Source organism: Cervus elaphus, chromosome 22 (assembly GCF_910594005.1).
Source record: "Cervus elaphus chromosome 22, mCerEla1.1, whole genome shotgun sequence".
NCBI classification, from domain to species: Eukaryota; Metazoa; Chordata; class Mammalia; order Artiodactyla; family Cervidae; genus Cervus; species Cervus elaphus.
Window position 1 is genome coordinate 17,331,770 of NC_057836.1, and position 24,489 is coordinate 17,356,258.

The 24,489-nt window shown below is 41.7% G+C and overlaps 1 protein-coding gene across 1 annotated transcript in view; it reads left to right on the top strand.

The window, feature by feature from the left end:
- The first annotated feature begins 2,105 nt into the window (after window positions 1–2,105).
- The window catches only part of LOC122679863 (antigen WC1.1-like), a 75,385-nt gene continuing 53,001 nt past the window's right edge, over window positions 2,106–24,489 (top strand). Inside the window, exons 1-5 of the mRNA XM_043880657.1 lie at window positions 2,106–2,244; window positions 11,180–11,509; window positions 17,187–17,495; window positions 17,604–17,912; window positions 24,394–24,483. Of these exons, the coding sequence (XP_043736592.1) occupies window positions 2,172–2,244; window positions 11,180–11,509; window positions 17,187–17,495; window positions 17,604–17,912; window positions 24,394–24,483 (1,111 nt within the window). The 5' untranslated portion in view covers window positions 2,106–2,171. The remainder of the gene's footprint in view (window positions 2,245–11,179; window positions 11,510–17,186; window positions 17,496–17,603; window positions 17,913–24,393; window positions 24,484–24,489) is intronic.

Consider the following 24,489-nt stretch of genomic DNA (forward strand, 5'->3'; position numbering starts at 1 on the left):
CTGCATTAAGCATCCAGAAGGACATAGGTTTCATGTACAGATGGGGCCTTGGAAGTGAGAGAAACACAGGTAAGTGTTAAAAAATAATGGGTTAATATTAGCATATTTAGAGGGAGAAAAGCATGTGTTCAATTGACTTTTCTCCCTTTTCCTTTACCTGAGTCTCAAGTAGGAAGGACGGGCATGGCAGGACAGAGAAGCTGTGTCTGCTGACCGGGATGAGGGGTCCTTCCAGTGGGGGATGTGACAGGGCTGTAGACTGGTCCACAGGTGCCTACATTGTTGGCTTCACCGAGACCTTCAGGTGTGCGAGGGGATGGGTGTGAAGCTGTCTCTGAGCCCTGGTGGGGACTCTGAGGTGTGTGTGGTGCGTGTCACAGATGGGTCCTTCCCAAGTTTGTGCTGAAATGATGGGAGTCAGGATGAGGGGGCCTCAGGGTGGATTTCTGTGGACCACAGAGGTGCATCATGGGAATCTTTAGCCTGAGGGAGTATGATGAATGAGGCAGTATGTCAGTGACCTTGAATTTCGATGGGGGAGCTCTATCTTGCACCATTAGGGCCCTTCTCAGTCTCTACACTCATCCCTGGACTACTTTCTTTCTGGGGAGCATATGGGAGCTTCTCTGATCAGTGGGACAAAACAAGGCAGCAATGGCCACACTGGACATCGGTCCCTTCTGCTTGGCTCTGTGCCCTCAATCCACCTGGGCTTCCATTCTTGCTGCCAACTTTCCTCTTAAACTCAAAATGAATGAACACTCTTCTCTTTTCTGCTTCATTTGCCTCTTCTTTGCCCCTTGCCTGCAGCCACTGTGCAGTGGAATACTTTCTATTTATCCTTCTGTCTGGAGGCAGTTCCCTTAAACAATATTTTGCATCTTCTTTTTTTTTAATGAAAATCAAAGAACATATTTATTAACCAAGAAGTTCAGTCAGTTCAGTTCAGTTGCTCAGTGTATCCAACTCTTGTGACCCCATGGACTGCAGCACGCCAGGCTTTCTTATTTTGCATCTTCTTTATTTATGGCTTCTAAAACAGGTAGGTTCTGAATCCTATCAAACCAAACTGTCAATATCCAAAGGGGGAAAATGTGAAGTTTAGAGAATGTTAATCTTTCTAAGCTATGTATTTTCTTCTAGAGATCCCCACTCCTATTTTGGAGGGCTAGGGTTGAATAATGACTACTACTTTCTCTTTGTTTCCTGTAACAGCAATCTCTTTCTCTCCTGAAGCATCATTTGTTGACTAGCTGAAAGGGGTATTTCACATAAAATGACATGCAATAAATGGAAAGGGATTCAGCACGTCTGAAAATCCCTTATAGAGCTTCCCAGGTGGTTCAGCAATAAATAACCCGCCTGCCAATGCAGGAGACACAGGAGACATGGGTTGGATCGCTGGGTTGGGAAGATACCCTCGAGAAGGAAATGGCAACACACTCCAGTATTCTTGCCTGTGAAAGCCTACGGACAGAAGTGCCTGGTGGGTTACAGTCCAGGGGGTCACAAAAAGTAGGACACAATTAAGCACACATGCAGCTTCTCTAGGACCCAATCTCCAGATCATTCTGAGAAGAGAAGACCTACAATCTCATCCCTTCAACTTAATGGTTTCCTTCTCACCCTCTCCATGGTCTGTGATTTCCTGCAATCCTTGTCCTCATTTTCTGCTGGCCTAACAAATATTCTTGTATTTCAAGCCTTCTTCTAGTACTCGGCTTTCACCCTGAGCTCCGTACTGGAAAGATCAGTGCTTGATTCCACTAGAGTTATTCCCCATGGGCCAACTGATTCCACAACCTGACCCTGCAAGATCTCACAGTCCTTGGTGATTGGCCAGGGTGATCAGAGGAAAAAAAGTTACTCACAGTTTTCCACGCCAGTCCCGATTATGGGGCCCAGCTCTCAGGACCACGGAAGCAGGAGGTCAAAGGACCGTGTTGCTCATATAAGGAGATGTTGAAGATTCAGAAGCTCATTGGTATTTGAGCTTCAGAAAGTGGCAGATGCAGCCTCCAATAGTGCCTGAAATGGTGAAAGGTGTCGCTATTGGTTCTCAGGAGGGAGGATGTAGGGGATGGTCTATAAAGACCCCGGTCGGCACCCTGACGCCTCCTCACAGGCTAATCCTGCAGCTGGGACTGTGACCTTGAGGACGTGGAGTCAGGATGGCTCTGAGCCAACACCTCTCCCTCCATGGACTCTGTGTCCTCCTCCTCGGCACCATGGTGGGTGGTCAAGGTAAGGGCTGCCCCTCTGTCCTGGGTCCACAGCAGGGAGTGGACGCCTTGATGAAGGGAAAGCTGTCTGGAGTCTGGAGCTGAGCCTCAGTGTTTTTAACCAAAAAGGAGCCACGCTGACTGTGAATACTGGTCTCTCTCCTGTGGGGGGTCCACTGGTCGTATAAGCAGATTATACAGAGCAGTGAGGTTTGGTCTGGACCGAGCTGGGTCAGCCTGAGTCCCCTCCACTGTCTCCCTTGTTCTCAGGGAGCTTCTAGGGGTCCCAGTGGCTCCCAGTGTGTGGAAGTTCCAGTGACTGAGCTCAGCTGGGACTCTGGGCTGTTCTCACATGCTCCGTGTGCCTGCTGTGTGAACACTGCCCCTGGGTCCCTGTGTTTCCTGTGTCTATGCTCCTGTAGGCTCTGTGCTTGTATGAGTGTATGTGAGGGTGAATGAGGCATGTGTTTGTGTGCGTCTATGTGTGTGCGAGAGTGTGTGTGTGTGAGGGTGAGTGAGGAATGTGTAAGTGTATGTTTGTGTGAGGGTGGGTGAGAGTGTGTGTGGGGTGTGTATGAGAGTGTGTGTGAGGGTGTGTGAAGCCTGTCTGTGTGAGAGGAATGGGGCTGCTGAGCAGAGACTGAGTCTGTTGGTCTGTGAGGCACACAGGGTCCCACAGGGCTGGGTCGCTGCATGTAACCAGATCAGAGACAATCGTGCACCTGCCTGCCTCTCTCTGGCTCCTCTCCCCCAGCCCCCGGGCTCCCCTCTGCTTGTTGCCGGGTCTGCCCTGCACTGAGCTCTGTGAGAGGCTCTGCCTGCTGGCCTTGCCTGTTCCCACCAGGTGTTCCTTGTGGAGCAGAGGAGCCCACAGCCAGGAGAGGGGACCTCTTGTCTGTTGAGATCAGTTGATGCACAGCCCCAGGTGTATAAATTCCCGAGTCCTTGCTCTGGTCCCCGTGACTTGCTTCCTGATGTGCTGGGGGCCTGGGATGGTCCTTTCCCCTCCCAGGATCTGCTGTGACACTGTAGGTAGAATTTTTTTTTTTTAATGTTTATTTATTTATTTATTTTTGGTTGTGCTGTGTCTTCGTTGCTGCATGGGCTTTTCTCTAGTTGTGGCTAGCAGGGGCTTCTCTCTAGTTTGGTGTGCACGTTTCCCATTTTGGTGTCTTCTTTTGTTGTGAAGCGTAGGCTTTAGATATGGGTGCTTCAGTAGTGGGTCCAGCGGCTAAGACTCTGTGTTCCCAGTTCAGAGAACTAGGTTTCAATCCCTGGTCAGGGAACTAGATCTCACATGCTGCAACTAAGACCCAACACAGCCAAACAAATACTAAAAAAAAAAAAAAAAAGATGGAAAGTTGCTGTTTTGTAGGTTATGAGTACCTTTAAGGTTTTTGGTATGTAGAGATTAATGCCTGCTAAAAATTTTTGCTGTTTAGTCATTCAGTCATGTCTGACTCTTTGCGACCCCATGGACTGTAGCCCTCTAGGCTCCTCTACCCATAGGATGCTCCAAGCAAGAATACTGGAGTGGGTTGCCATTTCCATTTCCAGGACATCTTCCTGATCCAGGGATCAAACCTGCATTTGCTTGACAGGCAATTTTTTTTTTTTTTTTTTTTTTTACCACTTAGCCACCTGGGAAACCCCTGCCAGAATTAGCTGCATAAACTTTAGTTCCACAAGTGTGTGAGGATGTTGGTTTCCACATAGCCTCACCAACTGTGTCATTTTTATAGACCAGCCAATTTTATAGACAAATACTAGCATATATTAGCTAATTTAATCCTTCATTTGTGGATTACTTGCTCATGACATTTATCCTTTTAAACTTGTGATGTTTATCATTTTGTCATGATTTATACTGAAGCTCTTTATACTACTACTACTGTTACTACTGTCTTACTACAATTACACCATCAGATACCTATACTACATTCACTTGTATGAACTCATTTGAGTGCACAATAATTCTATGCTGTGCTGTGTTATGCCTAGTCACTCACTCGTGTCTGACTCTTTGTGACCCTATGGACTGTAGCCCACCAGGCTCTTCTGTCCATGGGGATTCTCCAGGCAAGAATACTGGAGTGGGTTGCTATGCCCTCCTTCAGGGGATCTTCCCGACCCAGGGATCGAACCCAGGTCTTCCACATTGCAGGCAGATTCTTTTACTGTTGAGAAGCCCAAGAATACTGTCATGGGTACTCTATCCCTTCTCCAGGGGAACTTCTCGACCCAGGAATCAAACTGGGTTTTCCTGCAATGTAGGTGGATTCTTTACCAACTGAGCTACCCAGGAAGCCCCACAACAATCCTATAAGGCAGAATGTAATTTTTATCCCCCAAAATAGGTCACTGAGGCAAAGCAAAGTCACTTGTCCAAAGTGAGTCAGGTGTAAGAAGCAGAAGCAAGACTTGAACCCAAGCAGTTTGGGTGCAAGTCCTTATCCTTATTGAATCATTCCATTTACAGTCTGAAGATGTTTCCTTCAGTTTGTTGTTTTAATTTTATCTCTAGTTTTAGTTTCATGGACGTTTCTTTTCCTTTTTTGATCATACAATCTGGCATGGGGATATTAGTTCCTGAATCAGAGATTGAAGCTGTGCCCTCTCTAGTGGAAAAGTCCTTCATGGAAGTTTCTAATGATATTAACCACCTATTAAAATCTCTTTCTTGTTTCCATTTTCAGAGCCTTGTTAAGAATGTTCTTCCCCACTTCAAGCTTAAGTAAATTATTTTTTTTTCTCTTGTAATTTTATGAGTATATTTAAACGTTGTCAATACTAAATAGCTAAGTTATTTTGTATAAAATATGAAGTTCCATCTAATTTTATTCTATTTTTTCCAATATCATTCCTGAATTATACCTTTTTCTTTTCTCACTGATTTGAATGTCACATAGAAATGTGCTAAATTACATCATTTCCATATCTGCCTTTTGGATTTTATTTGAACTTTCATTCCACAAGTGTTTATTAATTTAAAGATGGGCTTGTGTGGTATTAAATCTGTTCCCTTTGCAGTTCACCAGATGCTGAGGTCCTCATGGTGATGAATGAAGTTCCCTGGCTCATAAAGCTTATAGTCTAGTGCAGCTAGGCACCAAAACAAGAATTTATAATAAACTCTGGTGCCATCATTAAGACACCAGTAGGGTTACCTGATCTAGCTGGGAGAAGCAGAGAAGGTGTACCTAAGGAGTCAAAATTTAAGCTGAGCCCATGGGTTTTAGAAATGAGTTCTTTATTGTTTAGAATTTACAGTACTGACAGTTAAGCCTTATATATAAACTATTGTATGCATACATGCTTAGTATATGTCAAATTTATATAATATCATTTATTTATATAGTTTATTTCAAGTTTTAAAGACTTAGAAGTATATTCCAAGCTCCCATTGTTATTACTCCTCCGTCAAGTTTTCCTTGCTTTTGCAAAAGTTTAGTCGATATATATACAGTTTTTTTTCTATGTTTTTCCAGCTTTATTGGGATATAATTGTCATATAATAGAGTATAAGTGTAAGGTATACAGTGTGATGATTTGAAATACATAGATATATTCTGCAAAGATATATACAAGTGGCAAAAAAACACATGAAAAGATGCTCAACATCACTAATTATCAGAGGAATGCAAACCAAAACTACAATGAGGCATCACCTCATGCTGGTCAGAATGGCCATCATCAAAAATCAACAAGAAATAAATGCTGGCGAGGGTGTGGAGAAAAGGGAACCTTCCTACACTGTTGGTGGGAATGTAAATTGGTTCAAGCACTATGGAGAACATATGAAGATTCACTTTAAAACTTAAGAATAGAACTATCAAATGGTCTAACCCCACTTCTGGGCATATATCCAGGAAAAACCATGATCTGAAAGTATACATGCACCCTAGTGTTCATTGCAGCATTATTTGCAATAGCCAAGACATGGAAACAACCTAAATGGCCATCAACAGAGGAACGGATAAAGAAGATGTAGTATTTGATATTGAAACTTATATACAATGGAATATTACTCCTTAGCAATGAATGTGCCGGGGTGCAGCCTCGGCAGGATCCAGGGGATACCCTCAGGATGAACTGCATCAGCGAGAGAGAGACGTGAGACCAGCCTTGATAGGGCCAAGTCTGCGAGGGAGAGAGAGAGAAAGAGAGAGAGAGAGAGTGACCAGACGGGGGGTGCAGCAGGGTCTGGCAGGGTCTGGCAATGCTTTATTTTTTACCGTGGCTTTTATACACTAAATTAGTACATTTCTAAGGGGAAGATAGTTTATTACATCAGTTTGTTCTTCACGAAACCAGGGTGTTTTCTGCATGCTTCTTTGTTTATGAGGGTCTTGTACATTATCTTCTGGCCTTGGGGCCTATTGACATTTTATGACCTAGTTGAATGCAAAGTTGTTTTCCGTAATCTATTCTTTAATGAAGACAAAGGTCAGTCCTTTTGCAGAAGTTATCAGTTAAATTTATCTAAAAGGTTTACCATACAAAGACTCTGCAGCTCCAGTGAGGCAGCCCCTGTTTAGCATTCCTGGTTAAAATTAACAATTCTAAACTCTTATTTTTCTAAATCTTTAACTATAACCGCTTTTAGAATAATATTTTATGTTCTCTAATAGGGCTTCCTCACCTCCGAAGGGCTCTGTACCTACTAGGGCCTTTTGTGTGATCAGGTTCTTTATGCTGTTTATGATTAAGGTGTTGTGAGTAGTCATGTGCATTAGTACGCATTTGCCAAGCAGGCTAGAATGCCAGCAAAGGGGTCTAAATTGAAACACTCCTTTCATCCTGGATAATCTTATAGGATACCACCATCTGGCAGACATATTAATTAAAGTTCTAAGTTGGTTCTGTTTGGAAAGAGATTGGGGACGGCCTTCTACCCGTGTCACAGAAATTAGGGAGTAGTCTAATATAGCAAGCATCAGAAAGACAGAGATCATCTTTAAGGTGAGCGCTGGGGCAGCTTTTCAAAATCCCTGAAGTCCTGATCTGCCTTGCTTGTCAGGTCTCCTCCTCACGACCTTGTCATGGGTGGGATCTCATGTGCTGGCTCTCGAACGGAATATTACTCCTTAGCAATGAATGAAATAATTCCATTTCACAGAAACATGAATGGACCTAAGTGAAGTACATCAGACAGAGAAAATCAAATATCACATATATATAACAGTATATTACTCTGCCATAAAAAGGAATGAAACTGGGTCATCTGTAGAGATGTGGATGGACCTGGAGACTGTCATAGAGGTGAAGTAAGTCAGAAAGAGAAATACAGATTTTGTACATTAATGCATATATGTGGGATCTAGAAAAATGAAATGGATGATCTTATTTCCAAAACAAAAATAGAGACACAGACATAGAGAATGAATGCATGTACACTAAGGGGAAAATAAGGAGTGGGATGAATTGGGAGATTGGAACTGACATGTATATACTACCAATACTCTGTATAAAATGGATAACCAGTGAAAACCTACTATATAGCTCAGGGAACTCTACTCCTGCTTTGTAGTGATATAAATGGGAAGGAAATAAAAAATGGGGGTATATGTATTGTTGTTCAGTCACTCAGTCATGTCTGACTCTTTGCAACCCCGTGAACTGCAGCATGCCTGGCTTTGCTGTCCTTCACTAACTCCCAGAGTTTGTTTAAGCTCATATCCATTGGACTGATGATGCCATCCAACCATCTCATCCTCTGTCACTCCCTTCTCCTCCTGCCCTCAATCCTTCCCAGAATTAGGGTCTTTTCCAATGAGTCAGCTCTTCGAAACAGGTGGCCAAAGTACTGGAGCTTCAGCTTCAGCATCAGTCCCTCCAATGAGTATTCAGGGTTGATTTCCTTTAGGATTGACTAGTTTTATCTCCTTGCCATCCAGAGGCCTTTATACATATAACTTTGCTGCATAGTAGAAACACAACATTGTAAAGCAACTACACTCCCCCCAAAAATTAATTTTTAAAAGATACAAATGAATTTATTTACAAAACAGAAACAGAATCACAGATACCAAACAAACAAATAAACCTGTTTTTACAAAAGGGGAAAGGTCAGGAGTTGGGGAGAGGCATAAATCAGGAGTTTGGGATTAACACACACATACACTCTACTATATATAAGGTAGATAACTAACATGGACCTCATGTATGTAAGAACGCCGCGACAAGACAAAGGGGCACCGGAGTATCAAAAGGCTTTTATTGGACAATCGCTCCCGGGCAGAGCTCCCACTCGCGAGCAAGGGAAAAAACGGGAGTCTGCAATCTGCGGGGAGGCGGGCGACACCTATATACCCCGGGGGATACTGAAGTGGCGGGACCAGGGTGCTGATTGGACCTCTAGGTCCCGCGTCGGTTTTTTGATTGGCCGGAGTCTTGGCGCCTTCACGTCCATCAGTCTGCCTGGCAACGGGCTGTTGATTGGTGGATATCTGTCCCTGTCAGTCTGCCTGGCAACGGGCTGTTGATTGGTGGATGTCTGTCCCTGGGGCTTATCTGAGACCTTTCGGCGGGGGGGGCTTCCCTGTCAGCATTTTATGGCTGGTGCCTTCCTGCCTGCGGTCAGCGTGACCTTTCAATGTATAGCACAGGGAACGCTAATCAATATTCTATGATAACCTATATGGGAAAAGAATCTAAAAAAGAATGAGTGTATGTATATATGGGCTTCCCAGGTGGCTCATTGGGTAAAGAATCCATCTGCAATGCAGGAGACCCAGGAGATATGGGTTTGATCCCTGGGTTGGGAAGATCCCCTGGAGGAGAGCATGGCAATCCATACCAGTATTCTTGCCTGGAGAATTCCATGGACAGAAGAACCTGACAGGCTACAGTCCATGGGGTCGCAAAGAGTAGGATACAACTGAAGTGTCTGAGCACACATGCACACATATGTATATATAACTGACTCACTTTATTGTACACCTGAAACTAACACAACATTGTAAATAAACTATATTCCAATATAGTTAAAATATTTAAAAATAAATGCATATATATATTATGAAATGATTACCATAATTTTAGTTAATATGTCTATCACCTCTATCACTGGTTACTCTCTGTGAGTGTGTGTTTTGAGAACTTTTAAGATTGGTTTTATTAGCTAGTAATGATCAAGGAGAGTCAGTATACTTGGACTGCAAGGACTGCAGCCCTTGGAGAGCAGGGAGCTCAAACCAGTCCATCCTAAAGGAAATCAACCCTGAATATTCATGGAAGGGACTGATGCTGAAGCTGAAGCTCCAGTACTTTGGCCACCTGATTTGAAGAGCCGACTCACTGGGAAAGATTGAGGGCAGTAGGAGAAGGGAGTGACAGAGGATGAGATGGCTGGATGGCACCATCAACCCAATGGATATGAGTTTGAGCAAACTCCAGGGGATAGTGAAGGACAGAGAAGCCAGGCATGCTGCCATCCATGGGGTCGTAAAGAATCGGGCACAACTGAACAACAACAATACAGTCAGTATTATGGACTACAGTCACACGTACATTCTATCCCCAGAGCTTATCCATATTGTAAGTAGAAGCTGGTATTGTTTGTACTATCTTTCATTCCTCCCACCCCCACCCCTGCCCAGCAACCACAAATTTATTCTGTTTCTATTAATTTGTTTTTTTTTTCAGATTCTATGTATAGATAAGATCAAACAGTATTTGTTGTTCTCTGTCTTATTTCATTTAGCATAATGCCCTCCTACATTAGTTATATGTTGCTGTGCTACATCCCTGCAAAACTTGGCAGCTTGGCCAATGTGACTGGAGCCTGTGTTTCGCAACAAGAGAAGTTATGCCAATGAGAAGCCCTGCACCACAATGAAGAGAAGCCCCAACTCACTGCAACTAGAGAAAGTCCGTATGCAGCAATGAAGACCCAGTGTAGCCAAAATAATAAATAAATAAATAAACAAAACTTGACAGCTTAAAGCAGCAAACATCTAGCATCTCATAGTCTCTGTGGACTAGGAATTGTGGGCTTCCCCAGTGACTCAGTGGTAAAGAATCCACCTGCAAGGCAGGAGACCTGGGTTTGATCCCTGGGTCTAGAAGATCCCATGGAGAAGAAAATGTCAACCCACACTAGTATTCTTTCTTGAATAATCCCATGGACAGAGAAGCCGGGTAGGCTACAGTCCACGGGGTCACAAAAGAGTTGGACACAACTGAGTGACTAAGCAACGGCAGCAACCTGGGTCCTCTGACCCATCATGTGTCACAGCTTCAATCATCTGAAGATTTAAGAGGGAGTGGGTATCACTGTTGGCAAGAGCCCTGCCTCCATCCCTTGTCATGATGGTCTCTTCATATACAGCTCACAACATGGCAGCTGGCTTTATCAGAGCAAGAGAGAGAGCAAAATAAGTCACCAAGGGAAAGCAGAGTTGTCTTGAATCCTATCTCTTAAGTGAAATCTCATCACTTTTGCCAAATTCTATTTGTTAGATGCATGTTATTAAGTATGAGGATTACACAAAGATGTGAACACCAGGAGGCAGGAATAATCAGGATACTTTAGAGCCTCTTATCCCAGCCCTCTGTTTCTAAGCTGGATGAGATGCTCCCTATGGACAGGGAAGGAGAGGGAGAATCCTGGGCCATGAGCTGTAACTAAGATGGGGAAGCAGGGCCCTAGTAGCCTTGGGTACATCTACAGGGAGGGCAGCATCAAGAGTCTCTGAAGGCCTGTCTTCGGTGGTATCACTGAAGCTGGTACTATAGGCTCGTGAGAAACGTGGTGCCTCCCTTCTTGCACCAGGTTCAGTGATGGCACATTGGGAGCTTTGAGTTGGCCATGGTGGGAATGTTTATACCATAGAAGTCAGCAAATGCTATACACAGAGAATTAATTTTCCCTTGAAGAGGAGATTTTTTAACTCTTACCACCACACCACTACACAGTCTCCTAAAATCTGTCCTGTGTCTGGTCTCTCTTGCAGCTTTGGAGCTGAGGCTGAAGGATGGAGCCCATCACTGTGAGGGGAGAGTGGAAGCGAAGTATCAAGGAGAATGGGGCTCAGCATATACTGAGTATTGGCACCTGATATCTGCAGACTTGTTGTGCAGACACCTGGAATGTGGACCTGCTGTTGATGCTCCCAGAGGGTCTTATTTTGGACCACGACTTGGTCCCATTTGGTATTTCTATTATTTCTGCAACATTACAGAGGCAGAATTATCTTTGGCGATCAATAAATGTGTTCGACCTGATTTTAAAAACTATAATGATACCTTCTCTCATGATGAGGATGTTGGAGCAGTCTGCTCAGGTAAGGTTTGTCTCCCTTGGGAGGGAATCCCCAGCAGGAAAGACCTCAGTCTCATTTCCAGAATGACCATAGGAAAACCAGATCACAGACTTCAGAGCATCCTTGGGGGAAGACTTCAGGCACACAATGATTTTAGAGCATTAGGTGCTCAAGGGGGTGTAAAGGCTTGCTTGGCCCTGTAAAGGCTCCAGACCTGTGGACAGTTGGACCCTTCAGATCTCAGTGATGTCTCATAAGAGGTAGGGAGGCGAGGTCAAATGAATTGGCTATTAAATCATTATGTTTTTTGTGTTGGTTTTGACTTTACATCTCTTTTGCCTAACTTTGCTCTCTTTTGGTTACTATTTGCATGACGTCTCCGACTCCACCTCTTCACTTTCAGCCTATGTGTGTTATGAAATCTAAAGTGTGTAGTTGGGTCTTGCTCTTTTAATCCATTAAGGCCTTCAATGGTTTTGATTGGAAAGTTTAGTACATTTACATTTAAAATCATAATTGAAATGTCAGGACTTACTGTTGCCACTTTGTTAATTGTTTTCTGTCTGTTTTGTAGTTCCCTTGTTCCTTTCTTTGTTGCTGTTTTTGTGAAGTGATTTTTCATAGTGGTAGGCTTTGACTCTTTTCTCTTCATCTTGTGTATCTCCTATACTTTTAATTGTGGTTACCTGGGAACTTGCATCAAACAATTGACAGCTATAGCAGTCTATAATTGAAGTTAAGTACAGTTACAGTAACTTTACAGTAACACAACTTTAATAGCACACAGAAATTCTACATATTACTATTCCCACACACTTTATGAGATAGATGTCTTATTTCACTTCTTTACATATTGTATTTCAATCAGCAAATTTCTGTGGTTCTAGTTATTCTTTTATGTTTAACTTTTGATTTATAAACTAGGGGTAAAAGCAAATTATGTGCCACAAACACACTTTTCTATATTCTGTATGTCTCTTCATATTTATCTTTATCAATGTGAGGCAAGACTAGTGGCAATGAAACTCCTCAGTTTTTGCTTTTTAAAAAAAAACGTTTAAAAAAATCTCTTCTTAATTCTTAAAAGGACAGCTTGCTAGATAAAGAGTTAATGATTGGGAGGTTTTTCCCTCTAAGTACTTTGCATAAGTTACCCTGCTGTCTCTGGTCTGCAAGATTTCTGTTGAGGAATCTGCTTTAGCTTGACAGGGGCTCCCTTGTATGTGACAAGTTACTTTTCTCTTCATGCTTTCAAAATATCTTTGTGCTGGAATTTTGATAATTTAATTATAGTGTATCTTGGTATAGATCTCTTTGGGTTCTACCTATTTGTGACCTTTTTGGCTTCATAAATTAAGATGTCTTTTTCTCTCCCTAGGTTTGGGAAGTTCTCAGTCATGATTTCTTTAAATAAGCTTCCTGCCTTGTTCTTTTTTTTCTACTAGGACTCTCACAATGCATAATTTTGTTTTATGGTTTCTCATATATTGCATATGTATAATCTACTCTTTTTTTCTTTTTGTTCCTCTAACCAGATACTTTAAAATAACCTGTTCTCAAGTTTTCTGATTCTTTGTTTTGCATGGTACAGTTTACTTGAAGCACTCTATTGGATTTTTCAGTTCAGTTATTGTATTCTTGTGTTCCAGAAGTTCTGTCTGGTTTCTTTTAGCATTTTTTATTTTTTAATTAAGCTTTTCATTTAGTTTATGTACTATTTTCCTGATGGTGTTTAGCTATCTGTTTGTGTTCTTTCATAGTCATTGGTTTTAGAACAATTATTTTAAATTTTTTTTCAAGCAGTTCATAAATCTTCATTTTTTCAGTGTAGGTTGCTGGAACTTTACTGGTTTCCTTAAGTGGTATCATATCTTCCAGGTTCTTCAAGATCTGTGTAGGCTTGCATTGATAAGTGTGCATTTGAAGGAGCAGACACTTCTTCCAGAATTTACAGGCTGGTTTCAACAAATGAAGATCTACTGCCTTGTCCTCTAACTGATAGGACTGCCTCTGGTCTTGTGGTCCAGCAAAGGTGGAGACAGGTTATGTGGCTGCTGCTGGGGTCCTGTTGTGTCTCTGATCAGCAGGTCTGTTGGTAGGTGCATGGATAGGTGTGGCTTTCTCTGGGTCCTGAGGATTGCCTCCCTAGTGTGGTAAAGTGAGGCTGAGCCTAGGTCACAGAGTGCACTAGAATCTGCACTCACACTCACGTCCACAGTTGACAATCCTGTTGTCAGGGATACCAAATGGTGTGGTATTTGGATGTCTGGGCAGACAGGACTGCCCAGGACTATGGTGGGGCAGAGTTGGTGCCACATCAGGGAGCAGCTTCTGTGTTCACAGGTCTGTTTGACGTTTGCAGGCATGTTGCTGGGGACATACTGTTTCTGTGAGTTGGGGAATCTCCTTTTCTGTAATCTTGTTGATGTCAGATACAAATACAGAATTAGCACGATGATAGAATTAAAATCACTTAATAACACTCCTTAGAATTTTCTAAGATTCCTGTCTCAGAAGAAAAACCTATAGTAGGAACACTTTGGCAGACTGACTATCTGGTAACTTCCACTCAGAACTCACTCTCTCCCGGGTTTGTTGACAAATCCCAAGTTTTTAAAGAGAAATGTCTAAGACCAGCGCTTCTCTCTCCTGTGACTCTTTGAACTTTCTTAACGTAACAGACACCTTTTTTCCCTATTTAGGTCACCTGAGAAATTCTTGGAGTTTTTTGCCATCAAAAATTATAAAAAAAAAAAAATTTGATATCATGAAAGTGGATTAGTTATAATGTCAATATTTCTTCTCTTGGGTTCTCATTCATCAATAGCTTGGCATAGACACATGGATCCAGTCTTTATTTATTTACTTTAAAAATCATAATTGGAACATGATTAACTTAATAATATAAAATAATTAAATACAATTTGGGAGGGTCAAACAGAGTGATGTGGTAAGTGGAAGTGCATGCATGCACATGTTTTCATCTACTGAGACAGTCTATGTCTCTTGGTTGATGCATTTAATTAATTTACAGTTAAAGTAGTTATCAGTATGTATGATCCTATTACCATTTTTCTTAACTGTTTTTCTGTAGGTTTATTTTCTGTGGGTCTTTTCCTTCTCTTGTGTTTTCTGCCTAGAGAAGTTCGTTTACATTTGTTGTAAAGCTGGTTTGGTGGTGCTGAATTCTCTTAACTCATGCTTGTCTGGAAAGCTTTTGATTTCTTTATCATATCTGAATGAGAGTCTTTCTGGGTAGAGTATTCTTGGTTGTAGGTTCTTCCCTATCATCACTTTAAATAGATTGTGTTGTTCCTTTCTGGCTTGTAGAGCTTCTGTTGAGAAATCAGCTGATAGCCTGATGGGAGTCTCCTTGTATGGTATTTGTTGTTTTTTCCTTGTTGCTTTTAATATTTTATCTCTGTCTTTAATTTTTGTCAGTTTGATTACTATGTGTCTTGGTCTGTTCCTCCTTGGGTTTATCCTGCCTGGAACTCTTTGTGTTTCCTGGACTTGGTTGACTATTTCCTTTCCCATGATAGAGAAGTTTTCAGCTATTATCTCTTCAAATATTTTCTCAGGACCTTCCTCTCTCTTCTTCTGAGAAGCTGATAATGCAAATGTTGCTGTTCTCTTAGCCTGTCTTCTTTTTTTTTCATTCTTTTTTCTATATTCTGTTCTGTGGCAGTGATTTCCACCATTCTGTCCTCCAGGTCATTTATCCTTCCTTCTGCCTCAGTTATTCTGCTATTGATTCCTTCTAGAGTATTATTGATCTCTGTTTGTTTGTTCTTTAATTCTTGTAGGTCTTTGGTAAACATTTCTGGCATCTCCTCTGTTGTTTTCCCAAGATACTGGATCATCTTTACTATCAATATTCTGAATTCTTTTTCTGGAAGATTGCCTATCTCCACTTCATTTAGTTGTTTTCCCAGGGTTTTAGCTTGTCCCATCATCTAGGACATAATTTTCTGCATTTTCATTGTGATTAACTTTCTGTAATATGGTTTTTGTTTTAGCTGCTGTGAGACTGTGCTTCTTCTTGTTTCTTTTGTCTGCCCTCTGATGGATGAAGCTAAGAGGCTGTGTAAACTTCCTGATGGGAGGGACTGGTAATGGGAAAAACTGGATCTTGCTCTGGTGGGCAGGGCCTGGCTTAGTAAAGCTTTAATCCAATTATCTGCTGATAGGTGGTGTTGCACACTTTCCTTGGTATTTGTTTGGCCTGAGGCCATCCAGCCCTGGGGTCTATGGTCTCTATGGTAGGGTTAATGGTGAACTCCAAGAGTATTTATGCCAAGGGGGACCTTCCAGTACCCCCGTTCCTGTGGTGAGCCCCGGCTGACCCATACTTCCACAGAAGACCCTTCAACACCAGCAGGTAGTTTTGGTTCAGTCACCTGTGGGGTCACTGCTTCTTTCCTCTAAGTCTTGGCACATGTAAGATTTTGTTTGTGGCTCCAGGATTGGAGCATCTGTTTCCACCAGTCCCATGAAAGTCCTATAATCATATCCCATTGACCTTCAAGGCCAGATTCCCTGGGGATTCCCAATCCCTTTGTGGGATGCCCAGGCTGGGAAGCCTGATGTGTTGTTCAGAACCTTCACAACACTGGGAGAACTTCTCTGGTATTACTGTTTTCCAGTCTGTGGGTCACCCACCTGGCAGGTATGGGATTTGATTTTATTGTGTTGCACCCCTCCTACCACCTTGTTATGGCTTCTTCTTTATCTTTGGACATGAGGTATCTTTTTTTTTTTCTGGTGGGTTCCAGCATCCTCCTATTGGTGGTTTTTCAACAGTTAGTTGCAATTTTGGTGTTCTTGCAGGAGATGAGTAGACGTCCTTCTACACTGCCATCTTGAACTGGAGGCCAGATCCAGCCTTTATGATTTTCTCTACCCCAAGCCCTTTGAGGAATGCCTTGTGGGGGAGAAAACTAATCAGGCTATTAACCACCCCAGTCTCAGGGAAGCTTTCTAACTTTGTTTGGATGATAGGTCTCTAGTCTCTCATAACCATTTAGCTCTAAGTTGGTTTTGTTCTTCATATCTCTGCACTCACCTTTTAGTGCTCACACATTATGCATTATTTCCTTGGGTCTAGGCTCCTAAAGGGCTTCCCTTATGGCGCGGATGGTAAAGAACCCACCTGTAATGCAGAAGACCTGGGTTCAATACCTGGGTTGAGAAGATCCCCTAGAGAAGAGAATGGCTACCCACTCCAGTATTCTTGCCTGGAGAATCCAATGGACAGAGGAGCCTGGTGGGCTACAGTCCACGGGGTCATAAAGAGTTGGACATGACTAGGTGACTAAGCACACACACACACAGGCCCTGTGGAGGAATTACTTTTCCAACCGATGCTAAAATATACTTTCTTGGTGTTCAACCATTTCAGATGATCTGTCTTGGGTCCTGTAGGTTCCCAGCCCCTACATAAGAACTTCACATTTCTAATCAACCCCCAAGTATACGTTGTTGGGATTCAGTCATGCCAAACTGTCCCTGCAAGTCCTTCTGGATTTCTCTTCAGAAACTTGGTCATGAAAAATCATGACACTAACTGTCAAGTTATTTCTCCATGTATCACTCCTAGAAAAATAAAAGCTTTCACAGCATTGCCTCTGACGTGTTGGTTCCAGTTTTCAAGCCAGGATCATGAATACCCACTGGCTTTATTTTTCGTTTTTCTTAGGATTTGTGCATCTGGCTAGAGGGAATGGACCTTGCTCAGGGCAAGTTGAAGTACGTTCTGGAGAAGACTGGATCCCAGTGTCTGATGGGAACTTCACACTTTCCAATGCTCAGGTCATCTGTGCAGAGCTGGGATGTGGCAAGGCTGTGTCTGTCCTTGGACATATGCCCTTTACAGAGTCAGATGGACAGGTCTGGGCTGAAGAGTTCAGGTGTGAGGGGGAGGAGCCTGAGCTCTGGGTCTGCCCCAGAGTGCCCTGTCCAGGGGGCACGTGCCACCACAGTGGAGCTGTTCAGGTTGTCTGTTCAGGTGAGATGAAGATCAGGACTTAACCTCCCTGCACACTCTGTTGGGGGAAGAAAATCATGAGAGTTTGCTGAAATCTTGCTTTGTTTTGTTTTTTCTTTTTTCTGCCAGCATACACAGAAGTTCGGCTCGTGACAAACAGCTCCTCTCAGTGTGAGGGGCAGGTGGAGATGAATATTTCTGGACGATGGAGAGCTCTCTGTGCCTCCCACTGGAGTCTGGCCAATGCCAATGTTGTCTGTCGTCAGCTTGGCTGTGGAGTCGCCATCTCCACCCCAGAAGGAACAGAAGGAAATGATCAGCTCTGGAAAGCCCGATTTCACTGCTGGGGGGATGAGTCCTTCCTGTGGGAGTGCGCTGTGACTGCCCTGGGTGATCCTGACTGTTCCCATGGGAACATGGCCTCTGTGATCTGCTCAGGTAGGAGAGAAGGAAGGGCTACTGGTACTCAGCATGTTCCTGGAGTGAGATGTCCTCAAGAGCAGAGAGTGAGGGGAAACAGGCTTCAAAGGTTAGAACTTTCATGATGAAATACAGGTTCCATCGTTATTCATTCAATTTTCAAATTGGGGCAAGAAGCATTAAGGGGAATACATATGTTAAGTAAAATAGCTCTTTAAGTATAATCAAAGAGAATAATATATAAGCAACAAGTATATACCTCAGTCAGGGATTTTCCACCACTAAACCATGTGAGAATTACTATACACATCAGATCCCTTTACCAGGTTCCTCAGTATGTATTTAAACATTTTCAAATTCAAATTCAGGAAATTTAAATTTCACAGGTTATTATTAACTGCTTTTTTTTGAAGTACATCTGAACCTGAAGTTGTTTTGGCTTTATAGTAGAAAAGTTTAATTACAAATTCAGTATTTTTAATAAGTCAGAATTATTCAGATTTTCTATTGGTTCTGATGTCATTTTAACTGGAACTATTCAAAGAATTTCTCCACTTTAGCTAAATGCTTAAGTCTTGGCAAAGAGGGAGTGATGTCAGCATCATGGTGGTATAAGATATCCCTCTTATTTGCTTCTCTTTATAACAACTAATTAACCGTATATCCATGATTAAAAGAGCCTCTGTGAAAGTTGTGGGATCCAAAATATTCTACCATGGGACCAGGAGGATGGTCACCCACCTAGGCATCCAGTAATAGGCATGTAGACATTGGTAGAGCTTGGACCCAGTAGGAGCTGGTGAACCTATCCCAGCCACCTGGGCCATGGTCATAGAAAACCTGGAAAAACCTGGTTAGTGCTTACCAGGTTAGACACTTATGAAAATTGTTAGATGTCCAGGATTCCTGATGGGAAATTTCAGTACTCTGTTGAAGCAATCCCCTCCCTGTCCCCGCCAAAAGTTTGAATGATTGGAGAGGATGAAAGGATTTTGCCAGTGCTGCCCCTCAACCCAAGACGTGTGTGTGTTAGTCGCTCAGTCATGTCTGACTCTTTGCGACCCCATGGACTGTAGCCTGCCAGTCTCATCTGTCCATGGGATTCTCTAGGCAAGAATACTGGAGTGGGTTGCCATTTCCTTCTTCAGGGGATCTTCCCAATCCAGGGATTGAAACCAGGTCTTCTGCACTGCAGGCAGATTCTTTACTGTTTGAGCTAATAGGGAAGCTCAATCCCAAGGTGACAAAGCATAAATCTGAACTAGCTGGTGGTGTTTCTCCAATGGGGAAAAAGGAGAGCAGTGAGCTACTGCCCACTCTATACTTCCGGGGAATCAATTTGTCTCCATCAGAACCCAGACTTCTGGGTCTGAACCTCCATGATTGCAGAGAGAAGATGTGAAAGGTCATTAAGAATGCCAAAGGGTGTAAAAGGGATGTGCTGACTATGCTCAGGGTTTCAGCAAGAAGCCCATCTATAAGCCTCTAGGAGAATGCCAAAGATCTCCATCCTGGGTCTATGGCTACTCCAGTTTCCTGAGTACTAAATTCATACTTACTGCCACCCTCCCAACTGCTGCTTTTGTGTATTCCCAAGTGTGGAGGTGAAAACAAACTCCAGTAAATGGAGTGATCTCAAAAAAACAGACGAGGGGCAGTGGGCAAGGAGGTAACCATAGACTTGAGCTGTAGCACAGCAGAAGAGAGGTTCCCAGCAACTGGGTGAGTTGTAAGGACCAGAGAAGACCTAAAGTCTAAGGTTTCTGCTACAAGAGGGAGCAAAACATGTAGAGCAAGTGAGTCTATACAAGCTCAGAGAAGTGTGTATACCACCTGAAGGTAACTAGTAGATATGATGGAGTGTCTGCTACATCTAAGCAAAAGCAGAAATACAAAATTTCAAGGATCTTGAAGAATTAAAGTAATCATCACCAAAGAGTAACAGTAACTTTGCAAAACTGACAAAGACATATGTCAATGACATGAAGCTTTGTGATCTAGCTTATAAAGAACCCAACATAGCTGTTTTGAGGAAACTGAATGAGCTATAAGACAAGAAAGAAAGGCAATTCAATGAAATCATAGAAACAATAGATGAACAAAATGAGAAATTTAGCAAAGAGAAGCTATAGAAGAACCAAACAGAAATTCTGGTGCTGAAGAATTTAATAAATAAAATGGAAAAAAAATGCAATAAACAGCATCTACAACAGAGTAGATAAAATTCAGGATAGAATAAATGACTATAGGATACAATCTTTGAAATAATCAGTCAGTGGAGAACCAATGAAATGAGTAAAAGGGAACAAAGATAGTCAACATGATGTGTGGGTCTCCATCTAACATACAAATATTAGAATAATTGGGATTTTTGAAGAAGAGAAGGAGAAGGTGGGAGAAAGTTTATTTAAATGAATTATAGTGATAGACTTTTCAAACTTGGGAGAAGTTGGAAATTCAAGTTGACAAAGTTAATAGATCACCCCATTATCCGAATGCAAATAAACCTTCCCCAGCAATGCTGCAATTAAATTGCAAAAAAAATCAAAGAAAGAATCATAAAAGTAACAGGAAAAAATATTGACTGAAGTGGGATAACTAAATGATTATAGTGTGCTGTTTAAAATTTGAAACTCTACTGGTAACATCCAGGACCAGCTTGTTTTCACATTGTTTAGGGTTGTTGATTGTTGACTTACATATGGTTTATTCATGTACACTGATTGTCTTCACTAATGACCAATGAGGCTTGACCTGGATATAAGTGGTATTTCTTTATGCTAGCAAAAACTAGGGAAAAATTGGAAAAATTCCACTAATTATAGTACGAAGACTGTTAAATATGTAGGAAGACACTTAGGAAAATATCTAAAGGGTTTTACATCAAAAATCACAGAACATCTTAAAAAAAAGTATACTATGTTCATGGATTAGAAAACTGAATAGTCTTGTCAATTCTTTTCACTTGATTTATACAATCAATCTAATCCTAATCAAAATCCAAGTGATATTTTTGTGGAACTTTATAAGCCAATTCCAAATTATATATTTAAGTGGGAAGGAACTGGAATGGACAAAACAAGTTTGAAAAAGAATGGCAAAAATGGAAGTAACCTAACCTCAAGTTTCCTACAAAGTATCCAAAGCAATGTGGTCATTGAATAAAGTTAGCTAAATAGATCTACAGAACATAATAAAGTTCAGTAATAGACCCATAGCCAACTATAATAAGTTAGTTGTCTACAGAGGCATAGAGGTATTTCTAGGTGGAAAATAAAATCTCTTCAAAGGATGATTGGCTAACTGAATATCTTCATGGGAAAAAAATGAACCACAATCCTTTTTTCACACTAGAAGCCTCATTTCTTCCATCCTCATCCTGTAGAAAACCCTCAGTCCATCAGAGTAGCTCAAGTAAATGACCATTCCCATATAAAATTTTATTGTCAAACTTGTAGAAGAAAGCATAAGAAAAATTATCATGATCCTGGAGTAGGCAAACAATTCCTAAGGCATTTACTATAAAAAATGAGAAATAATTATCATCAAAATTAAAACATTTTGCTTTTTGAAACAAAACATTAAAAAAATGAAAAGGCACTTAACTAATAGAAATTAATTGCAATACATATATCTAATAAAGGACCTATGTCCAGAATAAGTGAAAAATTTTTAACAGAAAAGTAAAAAAAGAAATACCCAGTTTTTACCTGGGCAAAAGATTAAAAAAGACAATCCTCCAAAGTTGATATGCAAAATGGCCAGTAAGTGAATGAAAAGATACTCAATATCACTATTATTAAGGAAATTCAAATTAAAGTATGAAAAGATATAAATCCTTAAGCTAGACTAGCTAGAGTTAAGGAGCCTGACAATGCCAAGTTTGGGGAAGGACATTGATCCACTAGAACTCTCATATATTGCTGATGATAATGTAAAAGAAAATAACTTTTTTCAAAAAAATCAAGCTTTTTTAAGGTAGACATACACTTACTATGTTACCAAAATTTCTATTACCTAAGAGGAATGAAAAGGTATGTCCACAAAATTTTAGGCAAGGAAAGTCAGAACATCTTTCTTCAAAAGAGCAAATAATTATAAACCACTCCAATTTTCTTCAGCAAAAGAAAGGAGAACAAGCTATGGCATATTCATACAATGTAAGACTTTAAAAATAGAAAGAATAAGCTACTCATAAAATCTCAAAGCATGCTAAGTGAGGTCATGTAGAAGGAATTCCATATTTTATGGTTTTATTAAATTCTAGAAAAATGCGATTAACCCATTGTGATAGAAGACAGATAAATATTTCCTGGGTCTGGGTTTGTGGGGTCTGGGTTTGCAATTTTTTTTGATTGCAAAAATCATGTAGGAACTTTTTGGGTAATCCTATGTATTCTGAATTTTAATTGTGTTAGTGGTTACACTGGTGCATGCAATTGTCAAAACTTATGAAAACATACCCAAAATAAATGTATTTTATTTCATGAAAATTATACCTCACTAAAAGACCCTGATGCTGGGAGGGATTGGGGGCAGGAGGAGAAGGGGATGACAGAGGATGAGATGGCTGGATGGCATCACCGACTTGATAGGCATGGGTTTGGGTAGACTCCCGGAGTTGGTGATGGACAGGGAGGCCTGGCGTGCTGTGATTCATGGGGTCACAAAGAGTCGGACATGACTGAGCAACTGAACTGAACCAAACTGAACTGACAGAGGTTTTAAAGGCTTCCCCAGTGGTTCAGCAGTAGAGAATCCGCCTGCAGTGCAGGAGCCTCAGGAGACACAGTTTGGATCCCTGGTTCAGGAAGATTCCCCTGGAGGAGGGCATGGCAACTCACTCCAGTATTCTTGCCTGGAGAACCCCATGGACAGAGAAGCCTGGTAGGCTACAGTCCATGGGGTCACAAAGAGTTGGACATGACTGAAGCAACTTAGCACACACTCACACACAGAAGGTTTTGCTATTTGTCTTTTGGTTTTAGCTTAATGCTACTTTAGTTAAAAAAAAAAAAAACACACAACACAAAACCTAAAACAGAACATATTTTATAAAGACTTTAGCACTTTGAAGAATTTTTGGATCTCACTTTTTGCATAATATATGATCTGCCTTGGTAAATGACCTGTAAGTGCTTGGAATAAGGTGTATTTCATAGTTTCGATTTTCATGTTTGTTAAATCACACCATTCAAATGTTCTAAATATTTAGTGACTGGTTTTGCTGGTTTGCTCTATAAATTAACTGAGATTGAGAGAAGGTGTTTTCTGGTTACTGTTGCCCTGTAACAAATTACTTCAAAATCTAGTCACTTAAAGAGACATTTTATTTTGCATAACACAGATCACTGTGTATTTTTTCCTTCAGCTCCCAATCATATTTTCCTCACTTTCTTTTAAGTCCTCATTGACATCATTGTCCAAGCCCATCAGGTTTCTGCCAATAATTTCCTCCACCCTTTTAGATTCTGCCTGTTACTTTGTTCCAAAAGCAATGTCACGTGTTTTAGGTGACATCCCAAATTTGAGTCATTATGGATAAAGATGCTATGCATATGCATATACAAGTCCTTTTAAAGACAAGTACTTCATTTGTCTTCAGTAAATACTTGGTATTAATAATATGGTAAGTATAAGTGTTTGGTTACTATTGCTGCATGACAAAATGTCCCTCAGAATTTAGCAACTTAAAATGCCTTTAAAAAAAGCTATTTATTATTTATTTTATATATTGTAGTGGTTTTTGCCATACATTGACATGAATCAGTCATGGATTTACATGTGCTCCCCATCCCGATCCCCCCTCCCGCCTCCCTGTCTATCCCATCCCTCTGGGTCTTCCCAGTGCACCAGCCCTGAACATTTGTCTCATGCATCCAACCTGGGCTGGATTAAAACACCTTTTTATATCTGTTCATGATTTCCTGTGCAAGGAATTTGGGACGTGCTCAGATTTGCCTTCTGTCTTGGGGTCTTATCAGGTCGTGGTCCGATATCAGATGGGGCTGACTGCATCTGGGGACACAACTGAACTGGAGATCCAGGATGGTTCATGAACAAACCTGGCAGCTGGGTTGAACCGAGTGACCAGAGACCTGCACGAGGCAGTCTCTGCAGGACAGAGCCTTAACAGGGCAGACTTGCCTTAAAGCAAAGTCCTAAGCGATTACACAGGAGGTTGTCCGAGTTTTCAGACCCAGTGCTGAGAATCAAGCAGTGCTACCTTCACTCCCTTCTTTTGCTTACTAGGAATTCACGAAGGTCAGCAGAGCTTCAAGGGAAAGAGGCATAGACCTTACTTAGTGGTCCTGTGAGCGTGCTAAGTTGCTTCAGTTATGTCCAACTCTATGCGACCCTGTGGACAGTAGCCTGACAGGCTCCTCTGTCCATGGGATTCTCCAGGCAAGAATACTGGTGGATGTAGCATCAAAGATTTTGTGAATATGTTTAAAAACCGCCAACCCTAACAACTCTCTGATCATTGCTGTTTCTGCAGGAAACCAGACCCAGGTGCTGCCCCAGTGCGACTCCATGTCCGAACCAGCAGACTCTGCATCCTCAGTGGAGAGCGCCCCCTACTGCTCAGGTGAGG